Source organism: Sinohyriopsis cumingii, chromosome 1, assembly GCF_028554795.1.
Source record: "Sinohyriopsis cumingii isolate HCF-2022 chromosome 1, ASM2855479v2, whole genome shotgun sequence".
Classification (NCBI taxonomy): Eukaryota; Metazoa; Mollusca; class Bivalvia; order Unionida; family Unionidae; genus Sinohyriopsis; species Sinohyriopsis cumingii.
The window spans coordinates 106,069,524-106,096,724 of NC_142961.1; the positions used below are offsets into that span (position 1 = coordinate 106,069,524).

The 27,201-nt window shown below is 34.7% G+C and overlaps 1 protein-coding gene across 3 annotated transcripts in view; it reads left to right on the plus strand.

Moving 5' to 3' along the window:
- Positions 1 to 1,267: 1,267 nt before the first annotated feature.
- LOC149807511 (perlucin-like protein) overlaps positions 1,268 to 27,201 on the plus strand; it is a 414,808-nt gene continuing 388,874 nt past the window's right edge. The window contains exons 1-5 of one of the 3 annotated variants that reach the window (XM_089967335.1): positions 1,268 to 1,373; positions 2,432 to 2,517; positions 2,786 to 2,885; positions 8,181 to 8,412; positions 9,187 to 9,348. In XM_089967335.1, the coding sequence (XP_089823461.1) occupies positions 1,313 to 1,373; positions 2,432 to 2,517; positions 2,786 to 2,885; positions 8,181 to 8,412; position 9,187 (480 nt within the window). In that variant the 5' untranslated portion in view covers positions 1,268 to 1,312 and the 3' untranslated portion in view covers positions 9,188 to 9,348. Of the gene's footprint in view, positions 1,374 to 2,431; positions 2,518 to 2,785; positions 2,886 to 8,180; positions 8,413 to 9,186; positions 9,349 to 27,201 lie in introns of those variants that run through there. The other 2 variants (XM_089967353.1, XM_089967343.1) reach the window with 2 other exon arrangements.

A 27,201-nucleotide genomic window follows, 5' to 3' on the forward strand; every position in this document is an offset into this window, starting at 1 on the left:
AGGTGATGGGTGTTTGTGTTAGTGGCACATTGGCTTCTACAGTATCCGGGTAAGGCTCTTGATCACTGTCATCATCACTGACCTCCCCTATGATCCCATTGGCTACTGATTTAGCATAGGTTTTGTTTGGTCTAACAGTACAGTCTTTTTTGTGGCCTGTATTGCCACAGCTGCCACATGGCATCACCAAGTGGCATTTACAATATTAATCACTTTTTTCTAGCACATGTTCCACCCATCTATGAAAATACAACAGCATATTTAACTTTATATGAATTTTAAATGCAATGTGGGCAAAGAAATGTAAAAATATAACAACTATTGTTAATATAATTACTGAACAATTACTGATTTAAAGAAAGTATAACTGTTATTATGATCTTATTTACGTACGAAAGGTATGATGATAATCAACGTTTTGTTAATTTTGGTCCATACTGGCTATCATGAAATGAAATAACAACTTTAACCTTGTAAGGACATGTAAGTCACCATCAGTGTATGACCTATAATCATCAAACATCAGACGATACACTGAATATATTTCATAATCAAAGGCAACGCAGGTATAGCATGTTCTACTGGAGTTTTATATATGATGATTTAAGTAAACGAATGCACATTACAAAAAAGCGATGTTCATTCTTTTTCATTGTAGACTTATAACAAATGTTGACATTTTTGAGGAAATTGTGTTGTAAGATAGTTGCGTCCTTACTGGGTACATCTTTACATCTGCAAACAACCGCTAGACGGCGCGTGTCCAAAACTAATCGGAAAATCCCGTTTTGTCGCTATAATATAGAGCCCGCGATAATACAGCGTTGGAGTATACTGCCGTGCAGGTAAAATAATGCGATCTTATTGCTAAACCACGAAACCTGATAGCGGCAACAAATGGGTATGGCGTGTATACTGTATGTTTTCATTTCAATTCTAATTTCAAAACGTATATATTTAAAAATATAAACGTACAAAGAATTCATAGTTACGGTTCAAATAAAAACTTTAAAATTTGTAATATCAAACAAAATAAAATGTAATTACTAGCGCTGAAATGAAATGTACAATGAATTATTAGCAGCGGTTAAGGCAAATACACAGCCGGTCAGATAACATAATACTAAATTTCTAGTAGCACAAGTCTCATTATCAATCTTATTTTTAAAAACCACAATGTCCAATGAAAACCATCGTTTCTTCCAAAGTCATCTGCATATTTACATAAATGAATATTTAATAAATGGGGTTTTGTATATAAACAGTGCGCATGCAGTGATTGGGTTTGTAGTTGCAAGGCGAAGGTGTGTGTATGTGCTTCGGCAAGATGACGTTGGTGTCGCTGATTTTCGTTTCAATCCTCGTTATAACAGGTGAGACACGCCAAATACGTTTAAATTATTCTCTTCGTGATAAAGCAGCAGTCTTTTAGCCACACGTTTATATATGCAATTGTCTAGGGCTACAGTTCTCGGATAACAGACAATTTGTCAACACTAAGATGAGCTCGAGAGAAGTATCATATCTCTCAAGGGACGAAATAGAAGCAGACGATAATGAATGAAATATTAACGTAAAAAAAAAATACAAACTGTCACAAAACAATAACATCTTAAGGATAATTGTATTGTATTGGGCTCACAGTTTTAAGATAGGAATTAGACAAGTGTTGATTTTTTTCCGCATCCAAACTCGGTCAACAACTTGTATCAATACTACGACATTTATTTATTGCAGTTACTATATAAACTGTAATGCTAGTGTTTTCAGGAAACATTATATGTAGTCTAATGAAGATTATTTTACGATGATGCTAATTATTCAAGCGATGTGTAAGAGCAGTCGTTGTGAAACATTTTCTTATTGGTAATCATAGAGTGAATACAAAAGTCTTAACCACATTAGATAAATTTATATTTACATAGGCCTAAAATTGAGCCGACTGAGTAAACGACATCTGTCACTATTTAGCGTTTGTTTTTACCCAGTAGCTTTGACATAAAGTCAAATTTGTCGCAGTTTCGTGTCTGTGATGCAATCACGAGACCTCATGGAGATCGAGGAGATGTTTCATCAATCACAACAGCAATGTTTAAAATCGTATTTGCCTGAAATATAAGCAGACGTTCCTATCGTACATTTGCTTTCAGCATCGGCTGATTCCCATGATCTTCCAGTTATCAAATGATTAATCAATTAATAAAAGAATGTAGTACTATTTTATAATCAAAATTTAAACGTAAAAGTGAATAATAATCGATATTAATATTTGTGTAAATATATCTAATTTCAAGGACCTCAGACGGTCTCAGTGTTGTGCAGCATTTACGATTCAGTTTTCATTGAATTCGTCATTCAAAAGTAACATATGACGCGAAAAATAATCATCAGTTCTTAGCAATGTCTAAAAAATTGCATTATGAATTTTTAGCTCTTGGCTGTGATCCGGGATGGCATTCGTTCGAAAATAACTGTTATGCCTTTGTGAAACGACCGGAAAAATGGGCTGTTGCTATGGTAAACATATGTCTGTCTGTCTCTTACACACACATGTATATATATATAAATGTATTTTTAAAAGAGTAGTTTCATGCACCCATTATTGACTGATTACTCAAGGTACGGTTGCATTGTCGAAAAGTAGAATAAAGAGAGTGAGTTTCTAATGAGCAGACAAAAATTAATTTTATAACTGATGATCAAGAAACCAGAGCCACATTTACAGACACATACATACTTCAAATTGAGTCTGGATCAGTGCCATTTTTCTGTATTCCCGTTTCAGCTATACTGCGAGTTTGTCGGAGCTAGTCTTGTTAGGATCGAGAATGAAGATGAACTTGAATTTCTTCGGCTTAAACTGCGTACTCAGTATAAGACAAATGGTATGTAGCTAATGTTGAACTTTAACACACACACACACACACACAGATAGATATTTTCTTATTGGTAATCATAAGACAAATGGTATGTACTTAATATTGAACTTTAACACACACACACACACACATGCACACACACACACACACACACACACACACACATATATATATATATATATATATATATATATATATATATATATATATATATATATATATATATATATATATATATATATATATATATCTGTGTGTAATGGCGCCTCTGAACCCTTGAGTTTAATTTGCATTTTGAATTCAACAAAACATTTGCCGACAACGATGTAGCAATCATCCGTGTTGTACTCGCTTGGGAAAATAAAAAGCAAAGGTTGCTCATAGTTCAGACTACGTGGGCTACTAATACGCAACAAAGTACACCGAGCAGCAGGAGGGGGTCAACCGACCAGGGGCCGGCCAGACATGAGTGAAAAAAATGATTTAAAAAGATTACATGGAACCGTTGGAATGACCAACGAACAGCAACACAACTATATATGACACATTGTGATGCTTTTTCGTGTGATAAAATGTGAATACTTTTATTTTATATGAGCAATATGGGGGGAGTGAATCGACCTAAGGGGTGCCGGACGAGTCTTCACTAACCTGTACAACAGATTATTTACTAATTTGATCAATGTTATTGTTTTTAATATAAATGTCGATGTAATCTTGATTTTTAATTTTTTCATAATCTGAAGCATTTGTTACCTCGAAGTATCTTTTCAACGATATTTTCTCCCACCACAAGCTACACATAATTGTATTTTTCTTTACCACCAACTCCACAAACCATTTAAGATTTTGGGCTGGTACTTCCAAGTCGAACGCTTTGTAAATGAATCGCACAGTAATCACTGCGACATTTTCTTTCACAAGGTGTAGAAGACCCCATCATCAGCCACTTGCAACTGTTATATGTTTGGTTGACCATTATAATATTAGTAAAATTCTAATTAGATGAAAGCCTATTTAGAGAAAAACTATTATGTATATTTTTAAAAGCAGTAATCATATAGCATGCGACGAGAGGACGAGGCTAGATTAATGCAACAAAAATATCAAGATCTCGCCAGGAACAAAATCACATTACCAAAATCTAGAACAGATTTATATCTGGTCAAAAATTAAATCAGATCACTAGAGCAACACAAGATGAGTTTACAAGGTTATCTGCGATTGAGCCAGAGCACATCACCAAATCCGATTTTGACAGATTACCGGGTGACAGAAAGCAAATACCATTTGAGTTACAACTGTATGATTTTATCAAACAAGCAACGAACGAATTTATCAACAATCAAAGAACGAATTTATCAACTATGGTGCGTCCCATGTTGTTTTCAACATTTAAGATTGATGGCGATGTAATATTTATTGATTCCACAATGGATGACAAAGGAGTATCTGCTATCGTTAATAATCTTGTTGATGACAGCACATATATATTCAGAATAAAATTTATTGTCGAACATGTTAGTGAAGATGGTCCGACTTGGATTATTCGTGATAAACGTGACCCTCTTTATTTCGCCCTATGTATGATTCATTCACTGATTCATTTACTATGCACTTTTTGACCAAGTCAATATAATTATTATCCCTCAACATTTGAGCATTAAATTTCCAATATCCTTTCCTCCTTGGGTACTTTGAAAAAGCTGCACCCAAAACCACAACTAAATGATGGTAAGATAAGTACATTAGATGTATTCATATAAATATAATCAGATACCAACAAGTAATCTAATCTACTTTGTTTCAAAGGAGATTTATGCCTCCAGGTATAATCTTTAAGTCATGATTGGAATTTCTCCAGGGGTCGATTAATTCCAGTTCGTTTCTCAGGTCTTGGATTGCTGATCTAGACTCAATTCTTTAAACTGAAGGTATTATAAATTCTTTGAATTAAACAGCCTGCAAGTTGTGTCCAGGAAAAATGCATAGCCATTGATCAGCTCTGCGAATTTCTAAAATACCTTTCTTGAATGAATTGAAAAGCAGTTCAAATGGCTTCTGCGTGATTTTCCTAGCATTTTGTCCAGTTCACAATCTCGTAGACCAGGTTTTAGTCTTAACTTTTGTATTTGTTAATTTTAAAATCTGTGTGATGTAGTTTTTATGAACTTTATATTGTTAAATGCTGAATGTAGTTTCAATCAACTTAATATTGTTGAATGTTGTCTATTTTTATGAGTTGTGCATTGTAATTTATTATCGTATTAGTATATTGCCGGCACTGCAGTTATCACGTTTTATCGTGTGTACCATTTTGTTATATAATATTGATGCTTTGGGACAGTTTGGTCTCATAAATTCATAGGACCTGCACGTTAAAACTCCTTTATATTCAAGTAAGCTGACTTATCTCATCTGTCACATAGTACAGATTGTTTATCTTTCATAGGCTCAAACCTTCCATTGTCTTTGATAGTGATGTACATGAATTGTAATTCCACTGTTTGACTGTTTTCTGCTAGCAGACAGCTTTTAAAAGATGTATTGTATCTCTTCCATTCAACATGTGCATATTGTTTTCCTTAAATTCTCACGATCTTCACAATCGTTTTAAACTCTGAGTCCATCATTATTTTACCTTCAAGTCTTCCAGTAAGTAAACAATAAAATCACATAATTACCTGCCCTAATTTGGAAATTTACTCGGTGGAGTTAGGAAGTATCCCTTGCAAGTATTGTTGTGATTTTGAAATTCTGCTTCGATACAAGATACCACGTTTCAGCACGAACTCATCCTTTGCATGCCCGCGTATCCTGTTAAGGGTAGAATTTTCCTCTTGAAGTCTCATTAATTCACCAGGTAGCAAATTGTCTATGGGCGAAGTCGAGAGGTTCAGCGGCTTCGACCCTGTCTTCTTTTCATAGACTGCGTCTCTAAGGAACCCACGTGTACAGGTGTACACGTCACAGGATTAGGCTGTGGCAACACATACCTACATCCTAAAAGTACGTCGTGCGACAATCCTGACAAGCACGCTGCTTGAATTCGTCCTTTCACATACGGAGAATCAAGTTCGATGTTGACAGACTGGAGAGAATCTTTAATCCTATTAGCAAATTGGACTTCCACTGTCTCACCTTTATAATCAGCTGGATAACTACAGTCGGTGTCATACAGCACGGTAGCGTTCTCTCCATTTACCGTATATGTTGTTGTATTCGACCATTTTACTGGTTTACACCTACTAGAGCCTAATGTCACTGCATTTATCGTGGGACGATATTTCCTGCAGTCTTTGACAATATGGCCAGGTTTGTTTTATGCCGTAGCATACAACTTCATCTTTCTTACCAAGGGTACCCTTAAATATCCCTTGGGGTTTTCCTGGGCCACGGAACTGATCACGGCTGGGATTATTAGCCCCTAGCTTCCCACCATTTTGACCATTCCGCCTATGAGGTGCCAAACCGTTAGTTTTTCTAAAATCAGTGACGATGGATCGATCCCTGCCACCCCAGGTGGATGGACGAGAGTGTGCACTCTCATATCGCTCAGCCATCACACTAATACCTTCTAACGTAGCAAAATCACGCTCCCCTAAAAATACGATCAGGTCTTTCCGATACGTACTGAGGACATGTTCTTTTAAGATCTCTTCCCGTATGCCTTCATAAGTCAGCGCGGTGCCTGTCATTTTAATCCACTTATCGAAAAGCACGCGTACGATGGTATGAAATTGCGCGTGGGTCTCCGTTGTTCGCTTAGACGAATCTCTGAAAAGTTTGCGAAAACGTTCAGCCGACAGCTCGTAGTGCCTTAACAGCGCTTTCTTGAGAACGTCGTAATCATTTACTTCAGTCGGTGCCATATTATGATAGACATCCTTGGTAGCTCCTTGGATAGATATTAATGGTCCACTGGTCTTAGGTTATACGACGGATTAAAGCTAACTTTTCAAACTGAATTAAAAAGTTATCGACGATTTCGTCTTAGTCGTTAAACATCAGCATTTTTATCTGAACGTCTATCCTCTTTTGCTTGTGGGTTCTGAATGTTCATTCAGTTGTCGCCCCTCCTAGATTCCGCTTCGATCCTTAGTCTCTTCCTGGCTAACGTATGTTCTCTCTCCCTGGCTCTTTATTCTGCCTGGAATCTGGATAACTCGATTTCTTTCTTTTTCCTCGGCTTGTCTAATTCTTTCTTTCCCTGCCGCCTGCTTTGCTCTGTATTCCCTGAGACTCCGCTCATACATATATACATAAAAGATACATACATACATACATACACACATACATAATATGCATACATACATATATACATATAATATATATAATATACATACATACATACAGATAATATATACATACATACATACATACATACATACATACATACATACATACATACATACATATAATATATATATATATAATATACATACATACATAGATACAGACATATATACGTATAATATGTATAATATACATACATACATACCTATATACATATAATATATATAATATATTTACATACATACATACATACATACATACATATAATATACATACATATAATATACATACATACATATATACATATAATATATATAATATACATACATGCATATATACATATAATATATATATAAGAAACATACATACATACATACATATATATACATATAATATATGTAACATACATATATATAATATACACATAATATACATACATACATATACATATATATTCATAATAATGATAATAATGATAACAATAATAATAATGAGGACTTTGTATAGTTCCTAATCTTTAGAAGCTCTAAGCACTTTACAACATTAGACAATACCTATAAGATAAAAAAACATATAATGATATGATTACAAAAACAAACAACATGAAATTAGAAAACATAAAAAACATGCTGAGAATATTTAAGGTAGGAAACATTATTAAGTCTTTAAGTTTGTTCTTGCAGTCGAAATAAGCGAGTTTTTAGAGCACTCTTGAATGGGATCACTGTGTCTTTGTGTCTAGGTTCAGTGGGCCATTCATTCCACTTTGTTGGGCTCTGGTATGCAAAAGAACGCTGTCGATATGACTTTGTTTTCATATTGTGAATAATGAGTATACGATTGTCAGAAGAGGAGCGTAAATAACTTGCTTAGTTATAGTTATAGTTATATATATATATATATAGTTATAGTTATATATATATATATATATATATATATATATATATATATATATATATATATATATATATATATATATATATATATATATATATATAATTTCAGATAGGACACAACCTGTAATAGAGTTTTGGACAGCTGGAAATGACATTATTGTTGACGGTAGTTGGGTATGGGCCCCTGACAATGAACCAATGGAATTTGCTCTTTGGGGCCCTGGACAGCCGAGTGAGTGGAGTAATGGAAATGAGGATTGTGCAGCACTATTCAACTGGCTAGACTTTAATCTAAATGATGACAACTGTGATAGATATCGTTTTTTCATCTGTGAGTATTGGTAAGTCCCTAGAAAGATAATTAGTACTTCAAATACGTTTAAATTGGTATCACATATCAATTTTTAGTATCGTTTAATTGCTGGCTCAGGATTCTTTTGTATCAGTTTAGTAAATTTTTGGTAAAAAGACTTTCATGACGTTGCATCACTTCATTTATATACTATATCTCGTTCATTTCGTATCTTCAGCACGTGTTAGACATGAGCAAGTATACGAAAACCTCTAAATATTCATTACATAAACACATGCATTATTCAAAAAGAAAATATCAGCCGCTTTGGTATAAATACCTTAATTAAAGCAAACGTATACGAGAATGTTGGCCCAGGATTGTAAAATAATTTGATAGTCTGGTGCTGAAGAACCGGTGACATGAAGGTAAGGAACTATTCCTTTTAAACAACGGTTATCTGGAACCACTGGAATGCATTTATGTTGTCCAAGTTGTATATTTTAATTTATTGAACTAAATACTATTACTAGTTTTCAACTCAGTTATACAGTTTGTACAAGTATTTAGTTCAGATTTGAAAACTAGATGAAGAATCATCACAAGAAGACATACCTTGGCAAAGAGTTGTTTACATATCAGATTATATGTCTTCCAGTTGATTTTCACCAAACAGTGTCGATACTTCAATTTGTATCTTTTCCAAGTTCTAAGTAAACTTGATGAGTATTTAGCACTAAGGTAGGTCAATGTATAATCATAAAAGTCAATGCATTTCGAACTTGAAACTTTGTGAAATTAACAATCTGTTCTTCACTTTTAGAGCCAAGTGATCAAATTCTCAGACGCCAAGGAACTGGTTACAACAGCTTGTGTAACAGGATGTGACTTGAATGGATGTATGGATTAAATGACAACACAAACAATGTGGTGAAAGATGGAAGTTTATGAAATGAATTAATAAATATATGTATATTCTTTTCAACATGTAGAGAGTGATTCTTTCAAGCTCTAAAGATACGACACATTCAGTTATTCACACATACATTTGTTATATGTGAATGAATTTGTGACTTTATGAAACCTTATGATAAAAACAAATATTCATACTATCATTAAAAAATAGAGAAACAAATGTGATTCATACATTCAAAATTTGAGGAAACGCGATACAGTAAAACCAAGATATGATTCATATAATCTCGTGTAATAAAGGTGATATTCATATAATCTAATGCAAAAAGATGCAACTCATTTGTACTCAAATGTACTCAATTGAAACACAACATAATCAATTGAAACAAAACATGATCAATTGTAGTAAACATAACAATTGTATCAAACATGACTCATGACTCAGTCATTTGTACAGCACATACAATTCATAACAACCTATGACTCGTTTAAATACTTGTAAACCTTGTCAACTAGAAAGATTTACCTGATTCACTTTTCCATAGTAAAACCTCACGTTTCCTGAATTATTGGGTTAGCTCACACTTGTATTGGCCAAACACACCCTTCATGGATCCACCATGCGCACAAGTTTACATATCAGCACTTACGTGCTTGCATGGCCTTGAAAGTCGCACGCGTTTCCATCCCCATACAGAGAGACAAAAACGGCAAGAACGACAGCCTGATATACCCGCACGCACACAGCTAAAAAAAACAAATAACAAGTACGGAATTAAAATCTATAAACACATGCTACTAAATTAAACTCATAATAGCGACCTGAAACAGTTCAAAACTTCATAAAGTTTAAAATCCCACTACTGATAAAGGCAATATTTCACGATACGTCATTAAAACTGAGTATGCTTTACATATTTGCAAACAAAGTAAAATGTAACATGAAACCAAGTCATTTCTTGCCTTTTTCTGTGACAGCTAATAAACAGGGAGTGCAAATTGTTGACCGCGTTGCTTATTTTGGGACGTATTTGTATTTTAATTTAATCTGAAAATAAGTTCATTTATTATACGACAAGCAGAATACAGTTTTCAAGATTGACAAATATTTAAATGTAATACATTTTAATCGTGTTAAATCTATTGATGAAATGGATCTTAGAACACTTGCTATACTCGATTTAAAGAATGTACAAATCTGATGAAATCTCAGTCGAATTATATTGAAGGAGATAAGAAAATCAAAGATGACAAACAATTATAAATTGCAAGTGAATGTGGAAAAACAATAAAAAAATCAGAGTTCCATCATTAAAAGGAACGTTGCAGATTAATTTTATTATTGGAAGAAATCCTAAATAATAAGCAAAAATATTTTCACTGAATTTGTGTGTGTGTGTGTGTGCAAATGGAAAAGTTTAATCCCTTAGCAGGACATTCAATATAGATTTATTAAAACGGATACAAGATTATGAAAGCCTATTATACTAATTAAGATAAGATAATATACGTGACAAGTTTTCTTTATACAGTAGAGGCTACATAATTATACTTTTGGTACATATAAGTATTGCTGTAATAAACGCTTATTGAATATAAAATATATAAAGTAATTTAAAACTGATATTAATATAGGTGTATATGATCTGAATATGAGGATGACGTCAGTACAGCCTTGTGAGAATTTGTAATGAGAGTTATAGTAGCAGAAAGAGTAAGAGACAGTTACGTTAATATGTTAATAATATATAATAAACGTAATAATCATTATTTGTCAAGATTGGTATCATCTACAGGTAAGACATTCAAGGTAAAACACTTGTATAATAAGTGTATGAACTTTTTTATTATGTACTTAAATTGGGAGGACATAGAATATTATGCAATCGAACAACTTGCACGATAAACATTATGTTAGACAATAGTCCTGTTATTAAATTAGAATAATACCAAAATTAGCTAAATGTACATTTTGTTTTATATTGTGATTATGTGCGTATCACTGAGCCCACACGTTGTTGCAAAGAAGTCAATTGTATAAAAGAAACTCAAATAAGTAATAGACAATAAAACAGAAAAACACACTCCATCAGGCCTAACCTAAAATCGAAAACTGTTCCGTGAATACAACTCAGAAAGAGATATCTACTAAACATATACATAACTGAAGAGAAGACTGTATATCAAATTTATACGAATATTTACAATCAATTTCAGAAATTATTTATCAGGGAATTCGACCAATCAACGCAGCCAAAATTATATTCACTAATAGAAATAGACAGAATTATAATTCCACTAATATATACTATATCTGGGTAAAGGAGATTACTAAGGAATACGGCAAGGTCTAATTATATGACAATAATTCCTTCTGTGGCATAGCTGAAGTTTTAATGAAACTGATGATGAAGTTGCTGAGCTTGGCTAAACGCCACATTCTATCAAGGGTCCTGAGCGAAAACAGTCCGGACTCACGTGGTGATGAAGAAATGACTAAAACTATAACATAACAGATTATCTTGAGTGAAATTGGAAAATTCAGAGGTCTTTCTATCTAATGTATGCCTTAATAAATAAATATCCTGAATATTTTTTACTATTTAATCATAACTCTTCTGGGTATGACTCTTCTGAAAACCTATCCAAATCAAGCTGTGCCAATTTGTAATGATCATAAATATATTTTGGTTTGTGAAACTGTTATAGTTGATTGATTTAAATAATAATGTAAAATAGAAACGACAGAGCGGTTCTCATTAAAGTGCAATACGATTTTTAGACAATTATAGAATGATGTATAAATAACTTGGGCAACTTAGTGAAAATATAAACGATGATAATATGGTTCATCTGAAAAAGCGAGAAATATTTATGCAAAAGCACACTGACTCAGGATTAACGAAAAAGATGGTATTGAATGTTTCAAATTTAATTATATTTGGGATATTCATAACTTCTATGTACAGAAAGATACTTAAATCTTATCTAATATTTTTTGAAGAATACCTATCCATGTCTAGAACTAATTATGGACCAGATATGGCTCATTTTTAAGTGTGCCAGGACTAACTCATGATGCTAATTTGAAAATAACGTTGGAACAATTAAATAGATAAGAGGTTATGATGTTTTTATTGGCTGAATATGGATCCTGAGGCGGAATTAGCATGATACCGAAAACATATATTAAAGCAAATCATTAGCATTTTCTGACGACGAGGCCTACTGGCGTTGACCAAAAAAGAAATGATGTAGGATATGGTAAATCAAGGTCAATGTCATTTATTATGTTACCAAACATACACATACTTTGTATTGCTTGGCCATCTGTCAACCAAATGTCTATCAGAAGCTCTACCTGTGTAGGCAAAGAACTAATCACGCGAATGGAAAAACAAAAAGGCATACTATTCTGGGGTGACTATTCTAAGATGGAGCAATTTTGAAGGTACATTTACAAAAGACCAACACAGTTGCAAGACTGTTTCAAACAGTATTGTCTTGCACCATGACAACAAATAACTACTGAGGATGATTAACTTCCATTACGAAGGACATTAACTGGTGATTTAAAGGGCAAAAACCTTCAGTAACATGATTAATATGCACGTTAATGTGAAGTGGTACTTATCGTTCAAAGAGAACTAATGAAAAGATGTCAGATGAGGTAAAGAATCAAAACTTCAAAATGATATTTCGTTTGCAGAAAAACAATAATAGATACAAAAATAGTAGTATTATGTTCTGCGAAGACAAAACAAGATGCAATTAAGCCAATGCATGGATAATGGCTTTACTGTGCTAGATGTTTAGCTGTTCCTGCAATAATGTTAGGAAAACTATTCTGATAAACTGAAAATGTAATGACTGACACAATTACTGTGAACAAGTGTTGAAGCAGAGCTTCTAAAAGAATATTAAACAGATTATACATTTTCACGACATGAATGATTACAAAGTGATAAACATATATTCATTGTCATGAGCCAACAGCAAAGCTGTTGGACTATTATAGTTAATGAGATGAATAGCAATACAAGAAGTGTGTATCCTTAGAAATAAGTCCTATGCTTTTAGGTCTGGTAGAAAACAACGCACGCAAGGCTATTAAGAAATCATTTATTAAAAGGGATCTAAAATTAGACATGCATAAATATTTTAGGAACTATAAATAATCAAGAAATGAATTTAATTGTATCATGCAAATACGCGATATGACATGTTACGACAAATATTTTGCTCTTTCACTATTTTTAAAAACACAAAATCAGCATTTTCTTAAAGGTCTTACCTGATATAGTTAAGCATGAGCTATTTGGAACCTTCTGAGTATTAATGCTCTGTACAAAATATATTTTTTTGCTAGTAAACAGGGCGTAAGTGCGTTTGCTCAAAGTATTCTCCATGTATCTCTTTACACTTTCTAGGTCTTGTTATCATACATATTTTGGAAGTTTGTTCTACACTGGAAGACTGCTCTTACAAAGTAATGGCGGCTTTCAAATCCAATGTTCTTGAGCACATCTTTGAGAATGGGTTCAGCCCCAAATCACTTGAAGATAAATGATGACAGTTTGGTGGATATTCCAAAGTGTGTATGGGAGGCTTCTTAAGAACGTATGTTAAACTACAGTGGATTTATGCGCTGGTACGTCGTCAGAGTAGATGCATACCTCTGGTACCGGCACATGGACGGCTGGTTTGGTGGTGTTCGGCAAGATTTGGCGACACATCGTAGACTTACAAATATCCAAGAAGAATCAGACGCAAGTACCTGGATAGACAGTATTGCGGACAAATTTCTATTGACGTTGCGGTTACTTTGAGCGATATGTGGACTTGGTTGTTTTTCTTCGATCCAAACTATATTTTTTCTCTTGAGTCACATTACAAAAGCTCGTCCATAATTTATCACTTGTGACATTCTCATACAATGTTTCCGTTCACTCTTTCCTTGTTTGTCACTGGTCATTTGCATTTGTCGAGACGTGTCTGGCGATTAAAACCTCATGGTGTTTTTGATCGGCCGTTAACAAGTACAGGAACTATCTTGATTTCAAATAATTCATTAATATGATACAAATTGGTTACGAATTAATTTCCATAATAATATAAATATGTTTCACAATGCAACAAGCAGTTTCGTCTATTATTGTTGATTTTGCCTTAACTTTACAAAATAATTAGTCTTCATCGGTTGCAGAATATCTGTCACGGGATATTTTGAAACTAATTATCAATATTTTGATAGTTATACTTGTTGGCGATCAAATGCATTTGTACCTGTTCAACATAGTTTTGATGCTCTAATCTTGTTTTATTACGTTTCAACAACAAATAACTGCATAGAGCACCTTGCAATTGCTACAGAAATATCAGCACTGTGTAAAATAAGAATTCATAAATTTAAGAAAGCATGTTTTCCAAGTTTATTTGCATCTTCTACCATCTAACATTCTTGTTTCTGTATGCATTCTTTTCGTTTACCAGTGTACTGATGTTACCGCAGTAGTTAAGTAACTTACTAAGTAACAGAATGTATGTAACCCAACAAGATAAGTATCATCTGACAAACAATTTAGTTATCAAAGTTATAAATTGATAATTTAAGAGCTGACTTTCTATTGTGTAATTTGAATCCAAAATAATCCTGAAAAGTTTCTACACAAATCCAAAAGTATCAAATGTTCCAACTTGATTCTAGGCCCTTGAATATACTGGTCAGCCAACAGTACTTATATATCACAGTGGCATTGTGCATAAGTAATACATTCACAATAGTCCCAGAATAATATGGTAGTCCAATGTGCACTCTGTAATCACAATGAATAATCCAGGAAAGGTTTCCTATCAAATATCTAAACACAACATTAAATATATCTGCAGACTTGATGTTATATCCCACATCGTAAAAGAACCCACCTGATATATTCCATTCAATGGGGAATAACTTATATCTTCTAAGAAATCGACTGACTGATCTATCTAATGGGAAATGACCGCAAACGTTTTAAACATGTTTTTAAAGATGTTTATTTTAATAAACTTGAACATAGCTACTAATAAGTCCTACGCAAGCTAGTCACCCTTAATATCTTAAATTAGAACCTATACCCGTTTACAAACTTTAACCATAGATAATTGCTACAATTTACTGCTATGAACAAAAATTACAATAAATATAGATATACATAACAATGCCAAGGGGTAATCGGTTAGATGGAAACCATGCATACGTTAACAATTGTTTTCGAACACTCGTAATGTTTCATTATACATAATTATGCTTTTATGTTGTTTTCAAGTTGCAAAAGCAGAATTTGATTCAACGTGAGAAAATGGAGGAAAGCTAATAATGTACATAATAAATATAGGTCAAACAAGGAACCGTCTTTTGTACTGAACGGGTTAACAGGTAGCTCGTCCACTATAGTCAGGCCACTACAGAGCAAAACCATCCATTACCTTTTACCAATCTTACGATTGTCGTCCAGACTAAACCTCTTATGAAGAAAAAAAACATTCCTAACTGTGAAATACTGAGTCTTTTCAAAACTGGTAGTTATTCCCATTAAATGTGCGCTTATCTGTCTTAGTACAATGTTCTTGTGATGTCACATAAAAACTAAAAGATTCTCGCAAAGCAACAAATCATTAACTTTTTTCTTTAATAAAACTCCCAGACACTATTCGATGTACGTGTTACATTGATATCAAATGGATCACAACCCTTCGCATTCAAAGATGTAAGCTTAAAAATCATGTATGTATAATGTAGATGGTAATACAAGTCTTATAACCTACAGTGACTAACTTTCAGAACGACGATGACGATGTGGAGGAAGCTAGATATTACAATGACTGAATTATTAACAGCGAAGGAGACTTTATCAATCCCCTAACTGAGCCAGTCAGCAGTAATTACATCATATTGTAGTACCCAAGCAGTGAAGAATGCTACAAGCATTGAACATACAGGGGCAAGAGGCACTAGTGCAATATTTATAGAGTTCTGCCAGTTGACTTAAGCGGAAGATGACAAATCTAAAAGCTGTGATTTGGCAGGCTCCGAAATGGTCACTTGCATTAAACTTTAAGTTACGTAACTGATATTATACTATTTGTACAAAAATTAACACATCCTTTCTAATGTTCGAGTCTTGGATTCCTAAAATGTTTCCCAGGGTGCTCAGTGTACGTAAAATACTATTGATACATCGTAATTATTTTCAATCAAAATGTGGAAAATTGAAGGCGATATATGTAGAAGTTCTATAATATGATGATAACTTGTATATCATAAAGAGTAACTGTTCAGAAATCGGTAATCATTCGAGAGAATTCCCCAAAGATAGTTATGTCATTTGAATAGCTTCGTGTACGTTTCCACTGCCGTAGAGACTTCACAACCAAGACTACTGATTTCGTTAAAGTAAGTCTGTTTCTCCCCTGTACAGGCAGTAAGTTCCATATGGATGTGACTGTTAATAATTTAGTTATGTTCCATTTCGTTTCCATAAATGAAAAATCGTAGATTTACAAAATATAAGGAAACAGGTATAATGCTAACCAAAAAAAAAAAAATGCCAATCCAAGATCTTCAGGCCGATTTGACAATGGTACAGCATCAAATATAAAACTTTAGCAAAATTAACAAAAATACTGACTGTTGCAGATTTTGTCCTATTGTAGTTATCTACCTGTATAATTATATCTTGAAATGTTCAAGCAGTCTGCGTTGGTTTCTGCATACCGCAAGAACTTCAAATTTTGTATTTCGATAAGAAAGGGAATTTTCTTTATTTTTGTCAAATTTCCATTCGACGTCTTATCTCTCAAGTCACCACTTTGCCACCTAATGCTGTCTCAATCAAAGTTAGTGCTATGCTAAATATTTATGACTATATTTTTTCAATCCTGTTTTATTTCATTATAAGGTCGATCTTCATCACAACATTGTGCGAGGATTGTATTTACAACTAGACGTATTAACTTTCGCTTAATACAATAAACTTTAAATACTGCTCAAAAACTGTCTCGAGGAGAACCATCCATTTCATAACTAAATGTAGGCACTTAGAAGGGTAAGTGTTCGCTATACGTATTTCTTCATTTGGAATTAGTTATGTGTATATTTAAAACTTATATATAAAATGGCTGTATTTAGACTGTCAATTATTTCAATACTAGCAATAGTAGGTAAGATATTTTGTGTGAGACAAATGTCGGGATAATTATTTGCAACTGAAAAGATATATTTGTTGAAATTATCACCAAGGAAAAATACGTTATTAATGTAACAGGGGTGAACGTTTTTCTGATTTCAATGACTGGAAAAGTTATCGATCAAGTTGCGTTCGAACGTACACTAGATCAAGACGGTAAATAGAGAACTATGAAAAATGGTATAAGGGTTGTATGGTATAAAGCATGCACATCCTTTGCAATAAACAAAGAAATATCCCCAACCCCTACCCCACACAAAAATGAGACAACAGCTAGAAGAAGAGCAGAAGTCCATGAGGAGTTCACGAAAGATCTTGCTGAAAATGCATCACAAGCTGTGATTTGTTGTCTCAACCGTCGAAACAACAGCTTCTAATGTGATGCCTATTCCTAACGCACCTCCAGCATACGATACGATTTCTCAATGACGAGACCGCGTTTTCAATACCGAAGCCGCGTCAACAGGTTCGGCTTGCCTGACAACTAATATTTTTTTTCGCAGCGTTCCATATTGATTAAAAAACGAAAACAGCAGTGACTATGCTGATGTGCATACAGTGGCGTCACTATGGCCCCCCCCCCCCCACGGACCTACTTCCTGCACAGAAATTCACACAGTCATTTCGTGTAACCCCCTCTGATTGTGTCACCCAGTGCGGTACGCACCCCAGCACCCCTCCCCCATTAGTGACGCCACTGTGTGTATATATAATTTAGACGAGTATGATCGTGATGGAGAAATGACCAAAACCCAATTCATCGATTTCATCTTGAATCGGATACGTGAAGTAGTCAGGGACAATTACTGGATGGTAGCGTCCTCTTGCTAAATGAAGATACAAAGTTAGTTTAGAAGGCGGTGCATGTCCATACAAGTTAAAGTATAAAAGGTGCAACGCTCCACAGCACGTCCCGCCGATTTGTAAAGGGTCCAGGTCCTTGATGCCAATTTCATGTCCGCTGCGTCCTAGTAGGTGTGCTGGAGCAATGATTAAAGACCTGGGTCATATTCAGCGGGTCAAGTATAACGCCGCTGTGGCAGGCGCAGACCTCCGTATTTTCTTAAACCACTGCCAACTGTACTAATAACGCCAAGCTTTGTTGCCATGTAGACTTCTATCAGAGTTGGAATAGCAAGGGCGAAGAGATGCGGAATGCCGCCATCCTTGTGCATGGCTTTTAAGGTTAAAGCTAAACTTTCAAATCCGATACCAGTTTTGACTCAAGTACGACTTTTGCCTGAAAGATTTTGCTGGATGCCTATGATTGTAGTCTGAAGGTCCTGATTGCTCGTGAGACCCGACCCCACTGTGTGACGTTCAGCAGGCTGGTCTCTTCCACCAGCAAAGGAGTTGTAGCGTGCTTTGAGAGCGTATACTGCCAGTGCTTACCGTGTCATTTGCGCGGAAGATGGCGTCATTGTCAGTTTGTTTCAGGGTCAGCACGATGGTATGTTTGGCGCCGAAGATGATCTTGCCTATATTCCGAAAAGACGAAAACGCGGGTTAGCGATATTACCAAATATTTTAGTTATTTTGCTCGTCTATCTGTGTTTACCGCAACCACGAAGGAGAGGCTCAATTTTGAGTTGCTTTATTTTGATACATTTTCGAAGCCATTGTCTGCGTTGTTTCTGATGACTATCAAAGTTTTCTAGGCATTTTCGGCATGGTTTGTTGTGATCTTTTGAAAACAGCATCGACGGGCTGGTGCTGTAGGTGTATTTGTCACTGTAGCGAACGCAAATGGGAATAATCGTGACCACATCAATGCTATCCACGCAGGACTCAACCTCTTTATCATTATTGAGATGGTAGGCACTGTCGAACTTTGCTGTCACACCTTATTGACAAATGTCATATTGTACACAAGGGTGTAAAGATGTAATCTATCCAGTATTGTCTGTGTGTTTGTCGACAACATCGATGAAATTTTAGGCAGAACGTCCTTCACCTGCAGCTCCACACGACCCTCATGGAAGTGATATTTGGGTTCTGTAGGAGAGCAGCAGAGAGGGTGAACAGACTCTAATTGACTTGTCTGTCAAATCGCAAAATAAGCCTTCCTTGAAAATCGCAAAAACTCTAATTGACTCACTCTCAAATCGCAAAAATAATCCGTTCTGAAAATCGCAACAACAAAAATAAAAAAACGATCGCGCCTGTGACTAGGGTGCCGAGACAGCACCCTCGTTGCTGCTACTATCCAAAATTTTATCAAGACCGACTCTGTATCTCAACCGCGGATTATGTGATTTTATTGTTATAAATCCATGCGGGGATAACTGAGCCTGACTAAATAAATGTATAAACTTAATTATGTCCATATTTCCGCTGAACCAAGTCTGAGATAGTTTTGCAGAGTATGTGTATCAACTCCGTTAAATACAGCTAGACTATTACCTCTGATCACTTTTTGGTATTTGTGTATACCGCTAGGTTACATAAATTACATCTGTGTTTGTATGTCTACCGCATGAAAATATACTAGCAGGATTTGATTGCCTATCTGCAATTACATCGTTGTATACAACTAAATTATTAATGAATCCTTCAATACCATCTACAGATGGCGATTCATTAATATCAGTAATAAATTCAATACAATCGTCAACGTTTTCATTAAACAACTTTGCGTTTTCATTAAGGTCTTTAAGTACAAGGTAGCATCGCTGATCATTTACAGACGGAGCGACTAAATACAACTTGTCCCATTTGAGCCATCTCATTATCAAATTAAGCAGCAGTTGCGTTTTACCAGACCCAGATGGACCTATTATGATCATTCGGACAAAATTTCGTAGCGCAGCCTGGTGCTTGACCGACTCTTGCTTTCGTGTCGCCGAAAAATCAGTTACATCCATCATGTAGAAATATAATAAATAATATCGATTTATATTGTGTAAAATGCTGGACGCGTACTCCCACAAGTGGACTTACAACTATTACAACAAACAATAACACATCAGCAGTTACTGGTAAGTATGAACGATGTGGTACAAAAGAAAAATAAGTTTATTTCAGCAGGCTGAGTTTTTTAAAAAAGGAGCTGATATTGCCGCCCAGTTAACAAAGTTACTTGGAACTCCATGGGCGAAATATCCAGGAGAAAAACATCGTCCAGGATATAAATAATGTGGTCCTGGTACTCGACTTTATATCAGGCTTGATAACCAAGATCAGCCAAAATCAGGTGAATATCCAGTAAATGCTGTTGATAAAGCGCGTCACGCACATGATGTAGCTTATAAAAGTAAAAACCTACATGATAGACATATTGCAGATGTAAAATTAATTCACGCGTTAAATTCCATAGAAATTAAATATTTCAAACAATCATTAGCTAATTGGTTAGTGAGATCTGCGATGAAAGGTAAACTAGCATTAAGAACTGGTAATTAATCAACCGATTATTATTATAATGGAGTCTATTTATTCTAGTCCAAGTGGATAGTGGAAAGGGTAGAGCAGCGATTAGTAAACTCGCCGAAGCAGCAGGTGTCGAACGTTCTACTGCTGAAAAATGGTTAGCACGACAAGCAATATGGCAAGTTAACTACCACCACCAAAGCTATTCACTGCGCACATTTTGCTGTTAGCTTTCCTAATGAAGTTCATCAGGCTGATATTTTATTTTTACTACATGATATTATCACAATTGGAAGATGTCGTATAACAAGGAAATACGAATTAACTGTCGTTGAGATTGCAGGTAGATATAAAGAAGCAGAGCCGTTATCAGCAAATACAGCAACTGAAGTAGCTTCTGCTTTTGAACGAATTTATCGCCGTGGCGGTTCACGATGGCCACAGCTACTAGATGCTGATCCTGGCAAAGAATTTCAAGGCGCAGTATCATCGCTGATGAAGCAACATGACGTAAAAATACGAAGAGGACATGCTGAAATTCATCATGATTAGGCAATTGTTGAACGATTTAATCAAACACTTGCTGCGCGATTATTTGGATATTTGTATGCAAAAGAACTAATTCAGAACAAAAGATCTCGCGAATGGGTTGCAAGATTACCAAGTGTGATAGATGCATTAAATAATAAAATGACTCGTGAAACTGCTATGAAACCTATTAGCTCAATTACAACAACAAAAAAAAAATAAAAACATATACCCGTACAACGAAGTGATTTTTCAAAACAACCAGAATTAGGTAATGTGACTGTAAGATATTTATATGAATCCGGTGAACTTGAAGGTGGTAAAAAAAAAAGAGCGACTGATCCTATCTAGAGTATAACGACACATACAATTTTCAGCGTGGTAAGATCCGCGGGTAGACCTGCAATCTACAGATTAAACTCAAGTTCTCCTCAACGTGGATTTACACGTGACCAATTACAAGTAATTCTCGAAGACGCACAAATACCGCCGCGATCACTTAACCAGCGCCTCTTCGCCGATTACATTCAAGACAGGTTAGCATCACATTTTCGCGTGTATGACCAACAATACTATCTTTTCTATCCACGGTAAATTGTCTTGGATCATTATTTGAATATCGCCAGAATATTAGGCAATTACAACTTGCACAATGATTATTCTGCTGTTGTTTCAGCGCTATGATTAATTCAACATGGAGATAAAAGTCTCGTTTTTTTTGTCATTATGTTTATAACCAGCTAAATGTGTACTTACTATATCACTATAATCGAGGACATCATCAATGGTTTCTGTAGCGTCTATGACAATTCTCCGGAGCTGAGATATTCTTCTGACCCGAGACACTGCACGATCATCGACAGTCCCAACTCGAATATCAGAGATGGTTAACGCCTGAGATGAGTGAATTGTCTTCGCATATTCCAGTGTCCATGGAGACCTATCCGCGCTCAAAGTATCCTCAACAACACTGACATCAACCAAAACAACACCATTTAATACGAGATTCTGTTTTTCACTCTGTCCTGGCATATCAACGTAGATATTCTGTCGTCGTGTATCTGCTGGTCTATAACACAATGGTACACGTAGGTCTGAAACATTTTCATTATGTAACTTAAATAATCGCTGTTAAAGTCTATCATGAAAAATCTTTCTGATTGACACTATTATATCATTTGATCTCCACACATGCAGAAAATCGTTCATTGAAGCCTCTGAAATTATTTTAAGCATTATTTCACATTCAATTTTATTCGGTTGTAGTCTGATTAATTTTTTAACTCCCTTAATTCTAGATCAAAAGATATATGATCATCAGTTATTTCTTCATAATAATCTACAAAATTCTTTAGCCACCCGTGCAGAGATATTCCAACAAACGGCGGTGGTTGACCATGATCGTCGCATTTTATCACAGCTGTACTTTTTAATAACAGAGAATCGAGAAACATTTTTAATGTATCTAGCGACACTGTACATATCTCATCCCAAATGATCATCTTTCGAATAAATTTCTCCCCCATTCGATCAAGAGTCCATGCGTCCCCCTTCCATCGATAAAGCTAAGATAAGTACATGACTGCACTCCTCGTTGTTTCTTTTCTCTTGAGTGTCTGTGTGTAGGTGTTAAAGCAATTATATCATCCGAATACTGCCGACATAATTCAACAACTCGCGTTGTTTTACCAGAATCCCCCAGTCCGTTGAAACAGACCGTCTTGTATCGGGATAATGGATCATACACGAATGGAGCAGATGATACTTCTGATATCTGATTATTTGTTTAATAAATATCTTTGATTTCAACATCTGCGGATTCAGAATAATTATATAACATTTGTTTTATTTTCCATTTACCCCACGATGTATCATGAGCAGTAAATTGAGTCAGTAATTCTGTATATATAATTTTCGATATAGGATGAATCAGTTGCAACTCTGACTGCAGTGGTTGGAAATCTATTTATAATCTATAATAAATTTATTGAAACATAAGCTACTATTGGGGATCTTAAATGAATAAACTGAGGTGACCCACCGTCAGTTTAACCAACAATTGTACCTAATCGTGTTCCGTTAGACAAATATATCTCTCTCTCTGTTGCATCGGCGATTATAAAATCATATTCAGCATCATCTAGAATTAATCGTGCATAATGTCGTTTATGATCATATTCCCCGCCTTGAGTAAATTTACGGATTATTCTTCTACCGAGTTCTTTTGCGGTTTCATCATCCGAACTTGTATGTAGTGGCAACCAAACTTCTTTCTGAGGATGGTATGATATAATTGCTTCACCTACAATGAACGATATCCACATCGCTGCAACGAGCATATATCGTAATAAAACTATTGGTGCCCAACGTTTTTCTCAAAAGTGCCTACCAAAACCAAAACGTAACAGATCTTTAGCAAACTCGAAGGTTAGAATAACAGCGAATCCGGTCAGAGTAAAATCGGATAGAGGTCCATTTATCGATGCTCTAGTCCTCTCGTGTGTGTGGGGGGTGTCTAAATCTTTTAAGATAGCCAGAACACTTTCCGTAACCAAGAAAATTTCCCGGATAACACGCGACCATATCAACCGAGATAACGTCGCAGTAATTATACTTAGTATTCCACAATCCACCGTGTTCGTATTCACAGCACGTCTTCGAGAAATTCAAATCGTGTTGGCTTCCACGGATTTTTCTCTCTTGCAACGTGAGCTGCAACAGATGGAACAGTAAAACAATTATTCAACAATTACTCAATATTCTCTGTTTACAATTTCTGCGCAAGATTTTCATTTCTTTGTGGAGAGATTCTTTACGACATATTTCGTTGTTAGGTCGTAAAAATTGATCATATTTTTTATCATCGGAACGCTTAAATACCCATCCTGATACAGGATCGTTTTTACTTATTTCGTGAATAATATCAAAGATGTTTTTCCCAGAGTTCTCTGGGGAAAGGTAAAATTACACGGTTCGATCTCGTGGAAATATTGTTACTGCGCTGGTCCACGAGTGCGCATTATGATTAATAATTTCAATTCGGTCTCCTCTCGATTTATTCTTTGATTCGTATAAAATCTATCATGTTATCGTTTTAAATATAATTGGAAATTTCAATTTATTTGCTAACTCGGCGACATCATTTATTGTAGCTCCGGTATCATTATCTAATTCAGCCCATTTGTTTATTTTTTCGCGCTGTAGATCCGTTAACCAATTTGCACGCATCGCGTTTGTAAAATGTTCGATTACTTGTTCGGCTGCTCAGTTCAGCTTTGAAAATCTCATTCGTGCAAGATCATTAATGTTGGGATTAATATTTAGCTGTAAATTATGTAATAACCAGGCTCATAGGGTACGATCGAGTGTAATATGGTTTCTCAATACCAGTCAGCATTCTTGGCTTGGAATTTGTCCTAAGCACAGCGGTTTTTCCATTACGAAAAACAGGTCACGTTTGTCACGAATAGCCCACTCAGCGGAATCTGTTTCTGCTAGCCCAATAAACTTTATTCTAAGAAAAATATCTTTGTTCGTTAAAATAATAATCTTTTTCGCCCGCTCGTCGTTCACTGAAACATCAATGACTTCGTCGACACCTGTGTCGATGACTTTGTCATTGCGTATAATTTTGTATGTCGACCACGTGTGAGATGCACCATCATCACGAAATTCTTTTTAGCATTCCGAATATTATTAATCAGACTATTCGTCGGATCATCCAGAGCTGGCCTCCGTAAGTCAGGGGTTCTTCTGTCAAGATCGAATCTGGATTCAGGAAACGAACTTTTCCAGGGCTCGATTGTGTATAATCTCTCAAACTCCTCCATATTATATTTTTAGACAAGTATTTAAATGAAAAATATTATATGTACAATGACTCAAATATGGAATCAGTGCAAGTGGTTGATGATAGGGGCTTAAACTCCTTGTAACAACACTTGCGTAAATGAAATCTGCGGACAGCATTTGAAAAGCGTAAGGAGAGAGAGAGAGTGTTGTTGAAGTTAGAAAGAAAACGCAGTTGTGTGTGCAATGTGGTGGTGAAAGATATAGATAACATGATTACAAAATAATGACAGTGACAAGGTTACAGTGTAGACAATTATCTAACAAGATTTTCAAAGTAATGATTAAGACAAATAATCAATTAAACAAATGATATTATAAATAAGTCAACAAAAAAAACTTTGTCAATCATCCTATTATAAAATAATTACGAAGCATCTCGTGATGGTGTAACTGGACAATGTCGACGAAAAATACCAGTTAGTTTTGTCATTAATGCTGGTTATCTAATGTTTGGTTGGAAGAAAAAGTAGTACTGCCATACATTTATATTCGAATGTTCAACGGAGTACTCGACGACAATCTTGTAATCGATCTATTGGCTCAAATCCCAAAAATAATAATTTATCTAATCTAATTGCTTATACGCAGAGTCAAAATTGCAAATATGGAAATACTGGTAGATGTAAAACAATGGGAATAATGGCGGATAAATCTACAAATGCAGAAGAGACTGGCGAAGAAATAATCTTTCAGTCAATGAATGCAGCTGCCAAATAGTTCGATATTCAATCAAAATCAGTATAATTTGTCGCAAATAATAACACTAGATCTGCTTTCTCTAAGAAATATAAACCAAAAAAAATTTCCATTATTTTTAAGAGAGATAACTTTTTGCGGTAGAGATATTGAGTAGTTATGCCGTTTATATATGAAAATGCGCTCAAAATCCCCATTGATATGCCAATACTTCTTCCTTTCTTACGGTCAATGACCTGAACGAAAACAAAAATAACTTCGTAGTAAATATTTCTGCGTAGATCGTAATTCATTTTGTCATGCCAATTAATTAACTATCTGTGTCATAATTATCATCAGTGAAGCAACATGATTGTATAATAGTTCAAATTAGCAAAGAGATATTTATGATTTATTTTTCGATCTGTACACATGCAAAAATTCAACTATCTGCGTAACAATTAACACACGTAATTTAAGAAAATATTTCACTTACCTCTTCTCCACTTCAAAATGCAAATTTCCAGACTGACTGAGAGAGAGCGATTCATTGTTTCTTATAGTAAAACATTTTGGGAAAACGCAAATTCTCTAGGATATTCCAGAATAACTTGATCACATGATTCTCTAGAAATGATATCGTAATTATTTTCAAAATTCATTTATATATATATAAAATATGTAAATGTATATATATGTGTATGTATGTATATATATATGTAAATGTATATATACGTGTATGTATGTATATATATATGTATATGCATATAAACGTGTATGTATGTATATATATATGTATATGCATATATACGTGTATGTATGTATATGTATATGCATATATACGTGTATGTATGTATATGTATATGCATATATACGTGTATGTGTGTATATGTATATGCATATATACGTGTATGTATGTATATGTATATGCATATATACGTGAATGTATGTATATGTATATGCATATATACGTGTATGTATGTATATGTAAATGCATATATACGTGTATGTATGTATATGTATATGCATCTATACGTGTATGCATGTATATGTCTACGCATATATACGTGTATGCATGTATATGTTTACGCATATATACGTGTATGTATGTATATGTCTAAGCATATATACGTGTATGTATGTATATGTCTAAGCATATATACGTGTATGTATGCATATGTCTATGCATATATACGTGTATGTATGCATATGTCTATGCATATATACGTGCATGTATGCATATGTCTATGCATATATACGTGCATGTATGC